Source organism: Ictalurus punctatus, chromosome 7 (genome assembly GCF_001660625.3).
Source record: "Ictalurus punctatus breed USDA103 chromosome 7, Coco_2.0, whole genome shotgun sequence".
Taxonomy (NCBI): Eukaryota; Metazoa; Chordata; class Actinopteri; order Siluriformes; family Ictaluridae; genus Ictalurus; species Ictalurus punctatus.
Window position 1 is genome coordinate 7,657,430 of NC_030422.2, and position 20,170 is coordinate 7,677,599.

At 40.2% G+C, this 20,170-nt stretch overlaps 1 protein-coding gene across 2 annotated transcripts in view; it reads right to left on the bottom strand.

Annotated features, from left to right (window-relative positions):
• cacnb2a (calcium channel, voltage-dependent, beta 2a) overlaps positions 1 to 20,170 on the bottom strand; it is a 65,420-nt gene that overhangs the window by 43,750 nt on the left and 1,500 nt on the right. For both annotated transcript variants that reach the window (XM_017472982.3, XM_017472979.3), the window contains exon 2: positions 19,308 to 19,400. In XM_017472982.3, the coding sequence (XP_017328471.2) occupies positions 19,308 to 19,400 (93 nt within the window). The remainder of the gene's footprint in view (positions 1 to 19,307; positions 19,401 to 20,170) is intronic.

A 20,170-nucleotide genomic window follows, 5' to 3' on the forward strand; every position in this document is an offset into this window, starting at 1 on the left:
CCAAATCTGAACATCTGAACACGCATACACATTGATATTTCCAAACACGACTCCTTTAGCATACTATAAAGAAATACAAATAGTGTTACCGAACTTTCTTTTTTGTTTATTTTATTATGTGAGGAATTATTGTTAAATACTGACTCTTGTGCATAGAGAATGGAGAAAGAGAACAGAATTCACTTAGATGTTCACAGGATGTGGAGAACTGACCACAACAAGCTGACAGATGCTGCGGTGAGTCACATGACGTACTCCAGACACCATCTGGAAGCATAATCCTTTGGTGTGGAGATAAATGGCCTGAGTCCTGATATCCCTGACTGCCACAAAAACCTCTGCAACTCCATCCAAACTATACATTTCCCAACCCATCTACCGCCACTGTATTCACTAGTGTGCTATGTCTCGAAACCTTTGTGTACTATTCTAGACCATTATTGAGTACTAACACGAACCAGTTTTCTCATCAGTGTGTCTAATATCACTGCATGAAATCGTCTAACTAAATATTTTATAGGAGCCTGACAGACGGGGATGTTTTAGCTCTGACGTGCCCTCAGGTTAATGTCATTTTTAATCCTCCAGTAGTACATGCATCAAGTATGCGAGCGTGTGAAAAATGGCACTCGCGTTCCTGTTGCTTCTTCACGTACACGCAAATTCACGCGTCAAGAATAAACCAGGCCCCTCTGCTTCACATCGGGCTTGTATCACACCACCCGGGCGTGGATTATTTTCCTATGACAACACAACACTTCCCACTAGACTGGTAAATCAGTGCAAGGTATATTCCTTTGGTTTTTAATAACTTGCGTTATGTTACTAACATCATAAAATATTCAAACGTTACAGTAGTCCTATATTATGAGTCTGGAATTAAAAAAAAAAAAAAAAAAAAACTTAAGCTGGTCGATCCTTTGTCCAAGAACTTGTGAAGCCCTTATTTAATTCTTCATGCCAGAATAATATGAGAACATTTAAGAGTGTGAAGACAAATTTACAGCGGTCACAAATTCTTTTGCTAGTCTGTTCAAGAAAGACATTGTGCTAAGATGGACAGAGTTTAAAACTGTTTAAAGCCCAAGAAGTGTTATTAAAGACTGCATTATTAAAACAGCACTATATGCATTTCCATACTTTGAATGAGGTTATATGTAGTGAGCAAAAATTGCTTATATTTTCAACTTTACGATGATCAGTTAATTTAATATACTACTTTCCAGTTGCACTGAGACCTTTTGTATAATATAGTAAACATGTATAGTTGACATCTTATTCGCATTAAAACATGTTTGTTATGCAACGCATTTAGACCTCGGGTGTGTTTAAGGTGATCTCAGTACAGAGAAACAGAAGGGTGTGGGGAGAGAGGAAGTGAGGATCTTCCAGGCTGACTCTGATGGAGATGCTAATTTTTTATGGTGATCTCAATACAGAGAAAGAGATGGGTGTGGGGGAGAGAGAGGAAGTGAGGATCTTCCTTCTCCACTCAGCATGATGTGCTATCTCAGGTGTGGATGTTATTTCTGTGGGAGAAAGATTGAGTGTTCGTTCTCGAAGTCGTCCTTTGTCCTCAGAGAGGAGTTCTCTCTAGGTTCAGACATCTTGGCACCAGCCTTACACATACTTTGAATGAGGTTATATGTAGTGAGCAAAAAACAACAGAGTCCCAAGTTTATGATGATTTAGTTAATTTAATATACTGCAGAAATCAGTACGGTATATCCAACAATCCGGTGTGTGCACACACGACATATTGTGATTGTGAATCGTTCATCAATTCACATCAATGCCAAAAAATACAGTTTGGTCTCTGCTGTGCACTCCACTTCTTATAAATACCAATAATAATAAATAATTTTTAAAAAAGCCGATTCACCAATTCATGAAAATTTGCCAATTTCTGTTCAAAACACTCAAGCCTATATCTTTGCAAATATTTAACCAAAACATTTATACTAGTCTAAATAAATATTTGAAAATGTAAATTTTGCCAAATGTTAATCCTTACTGTTTGGAGCTGTAAACTGACTGCTAAATTAGCAGTGATAAATATTTGGATACTCAGACATAGGCCTCCTCAAGCAAATAAACTATCACCACTTGTTCCAACATATCACTTGCAGTTTTGCATGACAAACTGCAGGGCTTCTTTCGCACAATAAATTACGCAACCCTGCAATATTCAGCAGTGGTGCTTGTAAAACCGTATACATCCACGTGTTTGCGGGGTCCAGACAGGGGCCCGTCTATGAGCCGAATGCTAATCTCAGACTTTTACAATCAAAAGAACTTTCATGTTTATCATATTTTTTTCTCCAAATGCACCAACTGTTGAAATAACACTTCAAATCTCCTCCTAGAGTTTGCTGATTGCAAAATTACAATTCGGAAGCGTGTGACACCACCAACCCCCAAACACACACATACACACGCGCGCACATACGTTTTCAAATCCCCATCCTGGCCGTATCTAGACAACCCACACTCACCCAGGAGACGTTCTTGCTCTTGGGTACTTTGTGCATGGCCGTGTGAAGACTCCAATTCAGAGGAAAGGCCTCGGTTTCACACTCACTGCTTTATCGTCCAGGACTGGTTCCGAGGTGGAGTCAAGAGGATCCACGTGGAGCTCCATTCAGATCAGCCCTGAACTCTGTATCAGAACCACCGCCTTCATTTCAGCTTCATATAACCACGGAAACAATATTAAGCACAGCCATGGGAACTTCAACGGAAGCTAAAACCCAGGAAGGAATGACGGAATAATAAGCAGACAGAGAAGACGAGAAAATGCTGAAATCGGCGCATTCTCCTCGAAAGGTGATACCGAATCCTGTGAAGCAAGGTGAGAAAAAACTCCCATTAATCTTCCTCCTTGTTGCCTGTGGAAACTCTCAACACTGAAATGGGAGAGATATGAATATGTGAAACCCCACCCAGCTGGGCCTTAGAAAGACCACCAATTATGGAAGGAGGATTTGGCATCTGCTGCCACGCATGAGACAGGTATTATTACAGAAATACATGGAAAGGGGTGGGGAAATGGGGCACATGTAGTGAGCAGTGACATAGAGGTAAATGAGGGATTATCCATTTACAGTGTGTTTAGGGCTGGGGCATGGAGATTTGAACATGATGAACATGTCAAACCTCAGCTTTACCTTTGCTCTTCCGTCCTAATCTTTACATAAGTACATGGATTTGCATAATAACAAACGGAATATTCTCTCTCTCTCTTTCTCTTGGCCTCGTTTCCACTTTGCTTTCATTGTCTACTGGGACGGTTTTCTGCTCTGCTTGGGATGGACGACGTTTTTTCGAAAGCCGATCGAAGTCGTTTTTAGTGTAATAAATACCGAGAAGTGAAACTACTATCCTCTCTTGCCTCTCCCACCAATTGTACCACTTTCTCTTCACCGATAACATCTCAGCACTGGACCACCTTGCTGCGTTCTCGCTCGGTTTCACACTCACGAGCTCTCTGCACCTCTTTCCGTTCGACTGCTTCTTTCACTCGGTACCATGTGATCACGGCATCCTTTCATCGGTTCCGTTTTCCTCGCCTTCTTGCAAGCTGCTAGTGTTTTTGTGTCTCTGTGTACTTCACTCACACGCACACACATTATTGAAGCTATGGACAATTTGGAACCGGCTGCTCGTTATTATTATTAGTTTTAGTGGAGTGTTTTATGTAATGTTTGGGCACCGATACTGTTAATGACCACACACATACATTACACACACACACACACACACACCTAAACAAGCACACTTGATAATTAGACCTTTAACCATCTGTCTCTGGGCTTAATGTGAAACCTGTCCCATCATTTCTATACTGCAGAGCTACACAGACAAAGGCACCATCTCACACACACACACACACACACATACACAAATCTTACTATGTGACGACCACTGACATATTTATTAATGCAGCGAATGAATCCTATGCCTAAATCTAACCATAAGTAATCAAACGGTGCTTTTTCATGTTTTTACATAAATGCTACAGATTTGTAAAGCACTTTTCCTTGTGGGCACCAGGCCAATGCCTCCACAAGGTCAAAACTGTCAGATATTCAAATCCTTTTGGGTATCCTATCATACGATATAAAAACACAGATTCTGTTCTAGACTGATAGGAATGGAGCCTTATGTGGTCTTCTGCCTCAAGGTTCAATGTTCTGACATGCTTTTCAGCTCATCACGGTTATAGTGTTCTTTTTGTTTTGTTTTAATACCGTAGCCTTTCTGTTAGTTCCAACCAGTCTGTCTATTTCCTCTGACCTTTCTCATCAACAAGGTATTTCTGCCTGCAGCACTGCAATGTCTATATTTACATATATATATATGTGTGTGTGTGTGTGTGTATGTATGTATACATTGGAAATGGAATTATGTACAGGACTCCAAAGTGCAGACTGTCAAAGTACATCCAACTCACATGTAACAGGGTAGGAATTACAGCCACCTTTTATACGTGGTGCCATCCTTTTTAGGAGACCAAAAGTAATTGGACAACTCACAATCATAAATTAAATGGTCATTTTTAATACTTGGATTATCGCAAGTCCTTTACAGTCATTGGCTGCCTGAAATCTGGAACCCATAGACATCACCAGATGTTGGATTTCTTCCCTAGTCATGCTTTGTCAGCCCTGTACTGCAGCTGTCTTCATTTCTTGCTTGTCTGTAAGGCATTTTGCCTTCAGCTTCCAATCATTCTGGTTAAAGTTGACCTCTGTATCTCATCTGTCAATAGGATGTTGTTCCAGAGCTTTAATGACTTTTTAAGATGTTTCAGGTGAAGTCTAATCTGGTCTTCCTCTTTCTGAGGTTTACTAGTGGTTCACACCTTGTGGTAAGCCCTTTGTATTTAGTCTGGTGAAGTCTTCTCTTGATTGTTGACTTTGAAACAGATGCGCCTTACTCCTGGAGGGTGTACATGATGTGCTCAACTTTTATGATTGTTTTTTTTTTTTCTTAACAGGGAAAGAATTCTTCTGTCATCCACCACAGTTGTTTTTCTCGTGTCTTCCAGGCCTTTTGGTGTTCCTGAGCTCACCAATGCCTTCTTTCTTTTTAAGAATGTACCAAGCAGTTGATTTGGCCACACCTAATATTATTGCTCTCTCTCAGATGGGTTTGTTTTGATTTTTCAGCCTAATGATAGCTTGCTTCAGCTCTTTGGACTTCATTATTGAGAGTTGACAGTAACAGATTCCAAATGCAGATGCCACACTTGAAATCAACTCTAGACCATATATCTGCCTACTTGAAAGTGAAATAGGGAATAACACACATCTGGCAGTGGAACAGCTGAGCGACCAATTGTCCAGTCACTTTTGGTCCCTTAAAAAAGGGGGAGGGGGGCAAGGGTTACATAAAAATCTATTACATAAAATTACATAAAAATCTACACTTTGAGCTCATATTCATTATTTAATGAATGAATGAATGAATGAATCCAGCTAAAAATATATATATTTATATCTATGACAATATCATTTATGGACCTGACTGTACAGTATATTCGATAGGCACTAAAATCAGCTGCTGCTGTTTTTTTTTTTCTTCCTTTTTTAAATTCCACAGATTAAACACCATCTACAGAAATGACACCGATTCTGTATACACAACATTAGCAGTTAAAACACAAGTGGATTTAAAAAAAAAAAAAAAAAGGCAATATATCTATGATGCCCTCTAGTGAGTGGCTGCAGTATAATTTTTACTCCACACACACCTACATTAGTGAGTAGAACGAGACTAATATTTCAAATGAGACGTTCAGTCAGACTTTTGGTTGTTGTGTTCTCTTCATGTGAACATTTTTCTTTGCAAAAAAACCACAAAAACATTATTGGATGATTATCAGAGTGAATTAAGAGCTAGAATTAACAGTCGTGCATAGTGAATGATCAGGCATTTTTAAGCACGGACCACAGCAAGCTTCTACATCATTTTCCAGTACAGCATATGGCACAGAGTGTCTGGAATGTCTATGTAATGGAGCCTGAAAGTGTATGCCATGGTGTTATAGTAATTGACTGCTACTGGCCACCACTGCTGTTATAATTATTACTCTGATTAACATAAACTACCAGTTAATGGCTTTCAGATGGCATGAAGATGGGGTTTGTCCATAATGAATATGGGTGGGCATTAGCCAGACGCACATCTGTGGCCGCAGGATCATCAGGATTTAAATTCATGAGGTCTTGGGGGGGAAAAAAAAAAGAGGAAAACTTCGAGAGTTGTGTCACTTGGGAGCCCCCGTAAATGCTTATTTAATGGATGGTCTGGTGTTCCACCCAGATCATATTCCCATCTCACACCCAGTGTTCTCACTACAACTCTGACTAAGATGAAGCGGTTACTGAAGATGAATGGAATTTTGCCCTTGTCTGAGAATACTTAATTGTCTTCATCGTACATTTTAATTATTTATTGTCTTGGGGTTTTTTTTGTTTTTTTTCCTCCTGATGTTAGTATGAGTTTGAGAAACAAATCAGTTTGACCAACTTTATTATCAGTTAGCTGTCCTCATTTTGCATTACTGTAATGTATGGCATTTCTAAGTATCTAATTCTCTTTCCTGTTTCATTTTGCAGTTAAAATGCTGACAAGCCTTCCTTTTTCTCTGTAGTGACACCACTGAGCTTCCATAAATATTGGCTTATGGAGGAAGGAAGGAAAGAAGAGGAAAATAAATATTATATCACACACACACACACACACACACACACACGGTTAGTTTTGAATCATACTTTCCAGTTTAAGGTTTAAGGGCCTCTATGTGGATCTAGACATTTGTCTCACTCTTTCCAGAGCAGTGAACATCTCCCTGTAAGCCTATTAAATGCATTTATTCTCCTCTGGTATGTCAGGAAAGTCTTCATACCAGTTTAGTCCTCCTGAGAACTAACAGGAATGCAGATGCACTGCCAACAAAGTTTCTGACTTTCTCGATGGAATATATGACATAACCAGCTTTCTGGAAATCTATCAAATGTATAGCTGTGTCACTAATACCCATATCAAATCTGAAGCCCAAACGCTTTTTGTCAACTCAGATAGATAGATAGATAGATAGATAGATAGATAGTTACATAAATGCAACTCTAATAAATGCAATTTTACATGTATTGTGAAGCCATGGAATATTGCCTTGTTTGACGAACTCATCCTTCAAACCATGGGCATGTTTCTTTACAGAAAAGCACAAAAAACCCTGACATTATTTTATTCATTGTACAACTCAAAAGAGCAAATTAAAAGCGTGATGAAAAATAGACTATATACTGCACACACATTATGATTTGGCCTTGATTTAGTATCTTGTAGCTTCATTACATTGTATGCACAAATAACTGCTGGAGAACCAGTTTTAAGCTGCCTAATATTGAGGGTGGAAGCCATATGGTTAAAGTAAACATAATTTGATGTGATAATTAAGGACTAAGGACTATTCATGCAAAAAATATATCGCAATGTACCAGACTCCTAATGGATGCTTTTTTTTTTTTTTTTTTTTCCCCGAGGTGTGCCGTCTTCCCATTCGTATAATCCTTTTTTAATGAATGTGCTTATTTTTAAAGGGGGTGGTCTTTATGTTATCGAGGGAAAAATCTATTATCCACCTTATTTTGACCAAAATCTCAATCGCACCAATACAGCAGAAATTTTACCTGAAAGTTTTCTTTACCCGAGTGCTCACAGAACACAAAAGCAATATTGTTTGTTAGAAAGCTGATCGCAGGATTATGGAATATCAGCACTGCAAAATTCAGTACTGCAATAATGGTACACTGTTGACCCTTAAAACATCCTGCATGCTCAGTGAACATTATCTGGTTACCTGATTCATTATCTGTGCAGTTTTCAAACTACATAAACAAATGCTGAGAAGTATGGACAAATAAAAACATGTCAGTAAATCAGCCTACGCTGGCCTACTGTGGTTGTGTGGTAGTGAGTGAGAAAGTTTTCTTCTCGAATATCCACTGGTGAAAAATTTAAAAGGCCAAACATGAGAATGTGTCTTTGGTCTACAATTCTGCAGGTCTAGTGTGGACAACGTCCTACTTCCTTATTCAGGAACTCATTTAAACACCGTTCTCTTGTCTTACTACTCGCATCTCCATGTCCTCTGATTTCTTAGTGCAGCAGTTTGTGCCTGTGCTTCCTTCCATGCACTCACTCACTCACTCACTCAGTCACTCACACATTCACTCACTCACACACTCACTCAGTCACTCAGTCACTCACACATTCACTCATTCACTCACTCACACACTCATTCACTCACTCATTCACTCATTCAGTCACTCACACTCACTCATTCATTCACTCACTCACTTATTCACTCACTCATTCACTCACTCACACACTCATTCACTCACTCACACTCATTCACTCATTCATTCACTCACTCACACACTCATTCAGTCACTCACACACTCATTCAGTCACTCACACTCATTCACTCATTCACTCACTCACTCACTCACACACTCATTCAGTCACTCACACACTCATTCAGTCACTCACACACTCATTCACTCACTCATTCACTCACTCACCCATTCATTCACTCACTCACACACTCATTCACTCACACACTCATTCACTCACTCATTCAGTCACTCACACACTCACTCATTCAGTCACTCATTCACTCACTCAGTCACTCACACACTCATTCAGTCACTCACACACTCATTCAGTCACTCACACACTCATTCACTCACTCATTCAGTCACTCACACACTCATTCAGTCACTCACACTCATTCACTCACTCATTCACTCATTCAGTCACTCATTCAGTCACTCACTCACTCACTCATTCACTCACTCATTCAGTCACTCATTCACTCATTCACTCACTCACACTCATTCACTCATTCATTCACTCACTCACACTCATTCAGTCACTCACACACTCATTCACTCACTCATTCATTCACTCACTCATTCACTCACTCATTCAGTCACTCATTCACTCATTCACTCACTCACACACTCATTCAGTCACTCACACTCATTCACTCATTCATTCACTCACTCACACACTCATTCAGTCACTCACAGTCATTCACTCACTCATTCATTCACTCACTCACTCATTCACACACTCATTCACTCACTCACACACTCATTCACTTACCCATTCAGTCACTCACTCATTCACTCACCCATTCAGTCACTCATTCAGTCACTCATTCAGTCACTCATTCACTCACTCAGTCACTCACACACTCATTCAGTCACTCACACTCATTCAGTCACTCACACTCACACACTCATTCAGTCACTCACACTCATTCACTCATTCATTCACTCACTCACCCATTCATTCACTCACTCACACACTCATTCACTCACACACTCATTCACTCACTCACTCATTCACTCACTCATACACTCATTCACTCACTCACTCATTCATTCACTCACTCACTTATTCACTCACTCATTCACTCACTCACACACTCATTCACTCACTCACACTCATTCACTCATTCATTCACTCACTCACACACTCATTCAGTCACTCACACACTCATTCAGTCACTCACACTCATTCACTCATTCACTCACTCACTCACTCACACACTCATTCAGTCACTCACACACTCATTCAGTCACTCACACTCATTCACTCATTCATTCACTCACTCACTCATTCATTCACTCACTCACACACTCATTCATTCACTCACACACTCATTCAGTCACTCACACACTCATTCACTCACACACATTCAGTCACTCACACTCATTCACTCACTCACTCATTCATTCACTCACTCACTCATTCACTCACTCATTCACTCACTCACACTCATTCACTCACTCACACTCATTCAGTCACTCACACACTCATTCACTCACTCACACTCATTCACTCATTCATTCACTCACTCACTCATTCATTCACTCACTCACTCACTCATTCAGTCACTCACACACTCATTCACTTACTCACACACTCATTGTCACTCACACACTTATTCAGTCACTCACACTCATTCACTCATTCACTCACTCACTCATTCAGTCACTCACACACTCATTCACTCACTCATTCAGTCACTCACACACTCATTCACTCACTCATTCAGTCACTCACACACTCCCTCATTCAGTCACTCATTCACTCACTCAGTCACTCACACACTCATTCAGTCACTCACACTCATTCACTCACACACTCACTCATTCAGTCACTCACACACTCACTCATTCAGTCACTCACACACTCACTCACACACTCATTCACTCACTCACACACTCATTCACTCTCATTCAGTCACTCACTCACTCATTCAGTCACTCATTCACTCACTCATTCAGTCACTCACACACTTATTCAGTCACTCATTCACTCACTCACACACTCATTCACTCACTCACACTCATTCACTCATTCATTCACTCACTCACACACTCATTGTCATTCACACACTCATTCAGTCACTCACTCATTCACTCACTCATTCACTCACACACTCATTCACTCACTCACACACTCATTCACTCACTCACACTCATTCACTCACTCATTCACTCACTCACTCACTCATTCACTCACTCACACACTCCCTCAGTCACTCACACACTCATTCAGTCACTCACTCATTCACTCTCACTCACTCATTCCCTCTCATTCATTCATGCACTCATTCACTCCCTCCCTCATTCAGTCTCATTCACCTAGTCACGCATTCACTCATTCACTCACTCACTCATTCATTCACACACTCCCTCATATACTCTCACTCACTCATTCATGCACTCATTCATTCACTCACTCCCTCATTCACTCTCACTAAGTCATGCATTCACTCATTTATTCACTCATTCTTTCACTCACTCCCTCATTCACTCACTCATTCACTCACTCCCTCATTCACTCTCACTCATTCACTCACTCACTCACTCATTCACTCTCACTCACTCATTCCCTCTCATTCATTCATGCACTCATTCACTCTCACTAAGTCATGCATTCACTCATTTATTCACTCATTCTTTCACTCACTCCCTCATACACTCACTCATTCACACACTCATTTATTCACTCATTCATGCACTCATTCATTCACACACTCATTCACTCACTCCCTCATGCACTCTCACTCATTCAGTCACTCACTCACTCATTCACTCTCACTCACTCATTCCCTCTCATTCATTCATGCACTCTTTCATTCATTCACTCATTCATTCATGCACTCATTCACTCACTCCCTCCCTGATTCACTCAGTCATGCATTCCCTCATTCACTCACTCCTTCATTCACTCAGTCATTCACTCACTGTCACTCACTCATGCACTCATTCACGCATTCAGTCATTCATTCACTCCCTCCCTCATTCATTCACTCACTCATTCATTCACTCATTCATTCACACACTCACTCATTCACTCAGTCACACATTCACTCATTCATTCACTCACTCTTTCATTTACTCACTCTTTCATTTACTCACTCATTCATGCACTCACTCATTCATGCACTCACTCATTCATTCACCCACTCCCTCATTCACTCTCATTCACTGACTCACTCAATCACTCACTCAATCACACACTCACTCACTCACTCCCTCATTCATTCACTCACTCATTCACTCACTCATTCACTCACTCCCTCATTCACTCTCATTCACTGACTCATTCACTCACTCATTCACTCACTCCCTCATTCATTGTCACTCATTCACTCACTCCCTCATTCACTCTCATTCATTCACTCATTCACACATTCACTCAGTCACCCAATCACTCAGTCACTCACTCTCTCACACATGCACACACCAATAGACTGCTTTGGATATCCTTCCTGGAAACACAAATTAGAGCAGTCTCTCTATCTTATTTTTATATCTAGTATATTTTTCTTTCTATCCCTCAGTCTTTGATTCAGCCCATTATTAAAGAACAAACATGCAGTTTCATTACTTACTTGTATGGACACATTAGTTTTCACCTCCTGGAGTAAAACCTTAATTCATAAAGCTTAATTTAAAAAAAGTTTGTCTATAAAGGCAGCCAAACTGGTTTAAACAACAATGTTATTTTCTGCTTTGCTAATAGCACACAGTGTGAAGCTTGAACAACGCACGTGGAACATGGAAGAGCAACACAGAAGAGTGTAGAAGGCTTAGTGCACAACCCAAAGGGGATTGATTATGTGTAAATATGCATTACAGCCACCAGGGTGCAGTGTAATTCTGCAATTTGTACATTAGAAACAAATTGGACAAATGATGCATCCCACAGTAACAAATGAGATTAGACCCATGGGATTAGACTCTTGACCCACTGCCTTGCACAGGTTCAAGGTTTCGTTGCACCGAACATTCTTTCCAAATAAAATAATTTTGTTTATTTGAGCAAATATTTACATATTTTCCAAAAGAAGGACATCATCATGTCACTTTCATCACTGTTGATGTTTGCAGTTCATGAATGTACAATGAGCTGAAAGGAGCTGGACACAGAGAAAACTCTGTATTGCAATTTTTCTACATATTAAACTTTGAGACAGTGTCCTAAAAGACATCAATACAGCTTCAGATCCAGCAAATTATGATGACATATTCACTAAATGATTGTTCTGATTCAGTATAACTCAGAACTTTACGGTTAATGAAAAAATCACTGCGGATACGATTAATGTCAGAAAGCTCATTCTGTTGTCGTATTTCAGATCAGATGTGATGTTCAGATATGCTCTTCTTAAGAATTCTCTCTTTAGTACGGCCAAAGTAGTTGGCAATAGTTAATGAGATCCTCTGGTGGCTAAGATCTGATATGAACACAGCAAAGCAGAGCGATTGGGCAGTTTACATAAAACATTTCACTTAATAAAAAATACAGACTAGGGACTATATGCACCAACAATCTTAAGGCTAAAACTACTTCTAAATTGGCTGATTTAAAAGAAATTCTAAAACCAGGTGTGCTAATCCTAATATTAGGCCTGCTAATTTATTTCTCTGTAAGAGCAATTCATAAAGCACTTTAGCACCATAAGCATGTCCTAAAACCGTGAAAACCTAGACGTAGTCAAGAGGACTCCTAAGTCAGTCCAACCGAATCACAAGCAGTTCTAGTCACATTGTGGAGGTGTCCTAGTGAAGGGGGAACAGGCTGAGAAGGTTAGTCAAGACTTCTCTATCCCCAGCCACAGAGTCCGGCTCCTTTCCTGCTCAGAAATGCCCAGACTTTCCTAAGCCATCTGTGAGATATAATCTCTCCAGTAGCTCCTGGGTCTGTCCACCTGCAAATAACAGAGTTGTTATCCCATCTGTCCACTCATACTGCACACCTCTTTAAACTTGGCCACATCGTGATATCCTGTCCATGAAAGCCATACACAGTACAAGAGACAAAACACACACTGGATGAAGTTCAACACCCAGCTTAAATGATTTCACCTTAAAGCCAAGAATGTGGACACAACTCTCTCTGCAGTCATACAGAGCCCAGACTGCAAAAAGTAGGGACCCGGATACCCTGTACTCTTGCAGTACTTCAACAAATGTCGAGGTACATGATCATAGGCCTTATCCAAACCCAAAAACACATGTAGAATGGATGATCGACTATCAGTCAGAGTCACATATCCACAAACCTGGCCAAGACTTTTCCTGGGAGGCTGAAGAGTTTGTTTTTCCTATAATTGGAACACCCCTTTGGAAAGAACAAAAAGGACTACCTTCCTAGTTTGCCAGCCCAAAGGCAGTGCCCTAAATCTCAATGCAACATTGATTACGTTTACATGGACAGCAATAATCTAATTATTGACCTTATTCTGAATAAGACAATATTGTGATTAAGGTGTTTACATGAGTTGCTTTTAGAATACTCCTTTCATGTTCCCGTTTTACATGTTATAGAACATAGTTCGATTAACAGCACACGTCATTACATCACCACGCCACGCCGTCTGACGTTTCCTCCAGAATTTCAGGTATCAACATACCGTTCGTCTTCGTTATGGTATCATTATTATTATTATTAGACACAAAACTCAATGATTAAAGTGAACGTGGTCTTCACCGGGAAACGAGAACATTCGCGGCATGGAAAACAAACGATACTAACCACGATCCACTAAAGACATGATATAATACTGAGCCGAGTGCTCAGTCACCCAGGCATTTAAATAAAGAACATGATTAACTCAGGGCATGGACACCTGGGGCAAATTAAAGTCACTTAATACAAAATGCTCACTCCGGAAGCGAGCGAACAAAAACAATGTCACGTGACTCGTCAGGAGCCGAGCCAGTGCCCTCTGCTGGCCGTGGCGTAACAATAGTAGGTACGTACCCGGTTTGGGACGCAGCCGTGCTCTCTTGTTTGCCGTAAGACGGTCGAGCGCTGCCGTGTGTGATCGTGTCCTGTCGCAAAATCGGTGAAGACTCCCACACGACGTTAATAATGTGATTAAGGTGTGTACATGTCTGTAATACACCTCGATAATGCGGCTAAAACAGGAGTACTCCACACGTCTTAATTCCATTTGTGTTTACTTCGAGTATGACTTTAATCGGATTAAGGTCATTAAAAATTGCTGTTTACATGCTAGTTTCTTAATCAGAATATTGTCTTAATCGGGTTAATAGTGGATTATTGTTGTCCATGTAAACGTACTGAATGAAGAAGCATGTTGACCACACAACCCCAACCTTGTCCACTGCTATCAACATCTCTGGCTGAGTCTCATCCACACCTGCAGGCTTGCCCATTTAAGGGTTTCTAACCACCCATTATAGTCACCTCAACCATGAACCCCCAAACACCTGAGATATCTGACGCTGCCTCGTGAAGAGTGGCTCAACGTGCTCCTTCCATCACTCAGGAATATCTCCAGTAAGGCAAGTGCTCCCCTGCACTTGCTTAGCACAGCTTCTTCATGGTCTCGTATTCCCCTCCTGAGCTGCTCTCAATCTAATCAGCATCACACAGATGGTCTCCTTCTTTAACTTGATGGCGTCCTTCACCTTTGTTGTTGTTCATCAGCACCATCCTAGTAGATTTCCAGACATGATCTATAAAAAGCAAGTCAAGCACTTCAAGCTTGAACATGTCCTGCCAAAATAACCACATTCATGAAAATGTGTTATGTTACATGATTTCATTAGCATATTTAAACTTTGACTTATTAATAGAAACACGGTATTACATAATGTATCAAGCCAGGAATAAAACACAAACGAGCATGCAGTTATAGGAAAACTGGTGCGATATATAACATCATGAAGTGCTCTCACACCACAGCAATTTTCCAACGATTACAAATTTTTATTTATTAGCTAATGTACATCCTTCATTTAGCCATTTATATGTACATTTAATGTTGTAGGAGCTAGTTCTTGGTATCACTTATGTTACAACATCTAAAACAGGTGTTCCCTCACCAGCCTCTCTTTTTTTCTCTTCCTTGAAGGTAATAAGACAAAAAAAAAAAAAAAAAAACCCCAAACAAACACCTACACAGCTTATGTTACTGAAAAAAAATCTCAAAGTCCTCTGTTGCTGAAGACTGTTTCACAGCTCTGACAGCCGAGACTATAAATACTGAATAAATGTCTCCTTACAGAAAGCTTCCCCATTTCACCAATTATACATCTATGTTAAATAAAAAACGGTTTATTTTTACTCTTAAATGTTTGAGCGTCTGCCATACGAGTGCCTCTGATTGAGTTGCTATAGAAACAATAACGTACCAGTGCAATTATAGTATCAGAACTGCAATAATACAAACATGTGGTTTGAATTTCAGCTGATTGTAATGTCAGAGCTGCTGTTCTGACCAATCAGATTCAAGAATTCGGCAGTGCTGTGATATAACTAGTGTTAACAAACACGTTTATCAAGTTTAGCTGACCATTATTAGATCTTAGTGTTAATAAACGACATGCAACTACTTTATAAATAGTTCATTAATTCATCTTTGTAGGATCATTGATATCGATTATAGAAATCATTCAATAACTATATACTTATTGCTTGCTTATAAGCAGTTACTGTTTATGACGAGAATCATTTCTGGTTTGTAATTACAGATTGTGTTCGTATATAATTATGTCTACAATCAAACCACTTTAGATGAGTAATTACTGCAGGAATCCAGATCATTCCAAAGGGTTCACCATTTTTTCTTGCTACTGTATTTTTTGTAGTTTTTGTGCTTGTATGCCTAGTTTCCTGATGACCCTTCTGGAGAGCTTATGTATTATTATTTTTGACTGTAAAATAAACAGTACAGTTCAGTGCTTGGAAAGCACTCACAGTAAATGTCACGAGCAGTGCTGAACTCTGTTCATTCCTCCTGTATAGTTCCAGACACTTCAAATCTGTTCCAAGTTGTATTGAATCTGTTCTTGCAGCTCATGGTGATGCTATACTTAACCAAGACATTTTATGTTGGTTTTTACTCCTTTAAATTGTTGCTCATCTGTATGATACTCAACTGGACAAACGTGATCTTGTCAGCAATAAACGTCTTTATTGGACTGGACCGGCAACCCATCTGAAGTGTATTCCCACATCATGGCCAATGATCCCGAAACAGGCTTTGGATCAACTGCAATGCTAACCAGGATAAATCAGTTGCTGCTTCTTCTTCTTTTCATGTCGAGGTTCCACTTCATAGTGGAGCCATAGTGGTGGAAGGATTAGCCGCTGGGCAGTATGATGCTAAACATTGCCTAGGGTGCACCAGGGGAGGCTCCTTCCATGCACACACACTCACACACCCATTCATACACTATAGACATTTTAGACACTCCGATCCGCCTGCCATGCCTGTCTTTGGACTGGAGGAGGAAACCGGAGTACCCGGGGGAAACCCCCGCTGCACGGGGAGAACGTGCAAACTCCACACACACAGGGCCACGGTGGGAATCGAACCCTGGAGGTGTGAGGCGAACATGCTAACCACTAATCCCCCGTGCGCCGAGTCAGTCGCTGAAGATGAATAAATGATGAATGAACCAATAAAGTATATTGTTATATGAACCAATAAAGTATATTGTATATTATTTTCAGATCTGAAGACCTCTCTGGTAGAAATCAGTAATTACAAGCAACTTGTGGAAGAACCTTTCATAACACGGCTTGCACTGTGCCGTTGTATCATACATGGACTAATATGACAGCTGTGAGCGGCACGTTGAACCACGTTCAAGGAATATTTAAGGCTGTGACCCACTGGATAGTTTGTAAAGATAGTAACAACAGTATTACATACGGGAAGTGTTGTGTAATTAAAAACGTGTACAGTGCACATCACTGTGACTAGAGGTTATCCAGTACCAATCTTTTGCCTTCAACAAAATACATTTGTAGTGTCCTATGAGGTCCCTTTGTGTCCAATACAAACTTCTGCTTTGTTCATACAATGTCCCGCATCGAACTGTGGTTCTACAACACAGCACAAAGCGCCAACAGTAATGGGCTAGATGACTATCATTACCTAGCTACCTAAGAGACAGAGTGAAGAACAAAATGTCTGGATGTATGAATTAGCGTGCCAGCAGTTATAACTGTCATTAAGTATTATTAACAACTAGTATGAACATTATTATACCAAAAACATGTTTACATACAGCATGTTCCTGTTATGCATAAATAGGAATACATGAGTCCTTTCATTTATGTTTGATGAGTGAATATGTGTCTTGCGATTTGTAAAAGTGTTCATTTATTAAAGAGGATTGGATAATGAATATAAATGGTATTAATTGTTAGAAATACAGTATGCTTGCTTTTCTTGCTAGTACAGTGCAGAGGATAGAAAGCACCAGCTTCATCTTCTCCCTTTCTCCACTGAATTCACCTTTCTAAGATAAGTACAGAGGTAGGTGTAAAGAGTATGATGGAACACAATCTCCCACTTATCACCCCGTGACTCTTCCAGCCAATGATTGGTTGCGTACATGCCCACATGCATGATGGGAGTCTGACTCATTGCCTACTGGGTAAAAGTAAATATCTGACTTGCTGACATCTCCAACTGAGTCAGAACAAAGTTACTGAAGCTTGTAAAAATATCTCCAAAAGATACTTGAAATGTGGTTTCTCAGTGGTAGCGGAAGTGGTATAGGGAAGGGTAGATTAAGGCCATTGGGTTATGATGACAGAAGAACAATGTAAAAACATTTTCTATCATAACATCTGAACAGTTACTGGAAGCTGGGCTATTTCAGGATGCACTTACTACTGGAATGGTGATTAAGCAGAGTTATTCAGGCTATTTTGTAAAACATGACAAAATGATTCTCTCTTCTGTTACTGTGTCGTCTCTCTCTTTTTCTCACAGCCTCTCTCTTAATCTATCTCCCCGGCGCTCTACTTTTTAGGAGCAAATTTGGACGTTTCATGAAATTGGGAAGTTTCATGACACAGTATATTGTCATCCTGTCAATAATGGCAAAGATCAGACTTCATGAAATCACAGTAAGGACAGACACCCGATAAACGTACCGACATTCAAGAGCAAACTTACTTCAGGGTAAAAGTAACAAATGGTCGGAAACCTGAATATATTCATCTTTGTTTGTGGTTTACGTGTGTGTGTGTGTGTGTGTGTGTGTGTGTGTGTGTGTGTCACTGTTCCTTAAAAGGCAGAAGCATGCCTGCAGAGGTTTGTGTTGAGGAGAAGAGCAGAGCAGCGGTCAGAGCAACAAAGACCAGACGCCTCCCAGATCATAAACACTGTGTTCTTGCGGGAGCACCTCTGCTTTATGACACACACACACTCACAGTCATGCATACAAACATTTACACTCTACACACAGTACTTCACACGGTCTAACAGGAAAACATCGATCACTTTCTCTGACAGTTCAGCTGTTCGGTGCCAAGAATGCTAGTGTGCGTATGCGCGTCTCTATTAACCTGTACTGCGTGACCTAAGCATTACCTAAAGCTTCTATTCAGCTTGTGTAACTGCAGGTAGGAGTCTGGAAAACATCACCCACACTGATATCATCGATGCCTGTCAGTGGCCACCAACACACTCTCACAGCAGAGAGAGAGAGAGAGAGAGAGATGGCAAGTGATTACGTAAGTATGATAAAAACAATTAATATGCACTTGATATGTATCTACCACATCAAGCACTGAAATAATACTATTATCGTGACTCTGAAATGACTTCATTGCAAGGGCTTCATTATTTTACACCTGCAGCAACGTCTGCTCTCTCAGCTACATGTACAATCCGAAATGCAAGCAATCAGTCGTCCAGTCTGCAGCAGTCTTCTTACCTGGCGTACAATGCTGTTGTTTGTAGTGTCTGAGCTAGTACTTCCATCGGAACCTTTGAACCTTCCTTTTCTGCCAAATCTTCTCCTGTGACACTGCAAAAAATGTGGGAAAATCGTGAATGAAGCATTTTTAGTGACAATACTATGAGTGTAACTCAAAAGGAGACTGAACCAGCTCACATGTCGCCAGGGGCAACCGCACAACATTTCGCTGATCGCAAATGACTTTTTGTAAATGGCTTATTCCCTAAGGCCATGTAAAGTTCTGCCAAGTCTTTCTGAGTCGGGTGGGTATGTTTATTTTAGTACTGTCAACCCCAGTTAAAACTGAGACAAACAGAAGGATAGAAGAGAGACAGAGAGACAGAGAGAGAGAGAGAGATAGACAGAAAGAGATATACAAAAGCAGAGAGTGATGGCCATTTCCCCTACACTGTTTCTTTGTTTACTATGTTAATATAATAATTATATGCTAGCTGTCACACTTGTTGCCATTGCTGTTATTGTATTATTGCATTCCAGCTGCTCATGCTGCTATTTTTAATACACCTCTTCTTTTAATATTTATTATAACTCACTAGATCATCGCTTTAGTATTCGGAAATGCAGTTGTTATGCATTGGTACAATTCTAGTACATCCAGTGTACATCTAGTACATCAAGTGAAGTTGATGAGCACAGTGGGGTATATGAGGGGAAAATAACACTATAATATCTACAGAGCAGAAGGACTGCTCAACCAGAATTGGGAAACACTCCACTATGTTCATGGTTCTTCAGGTGGGGTCTGCAGATCACCACTGGTTTGTTCCGTATATCCGGGGGATCTGTGATTCTCTTAGAGAGCGTTTTATTTTATTTTA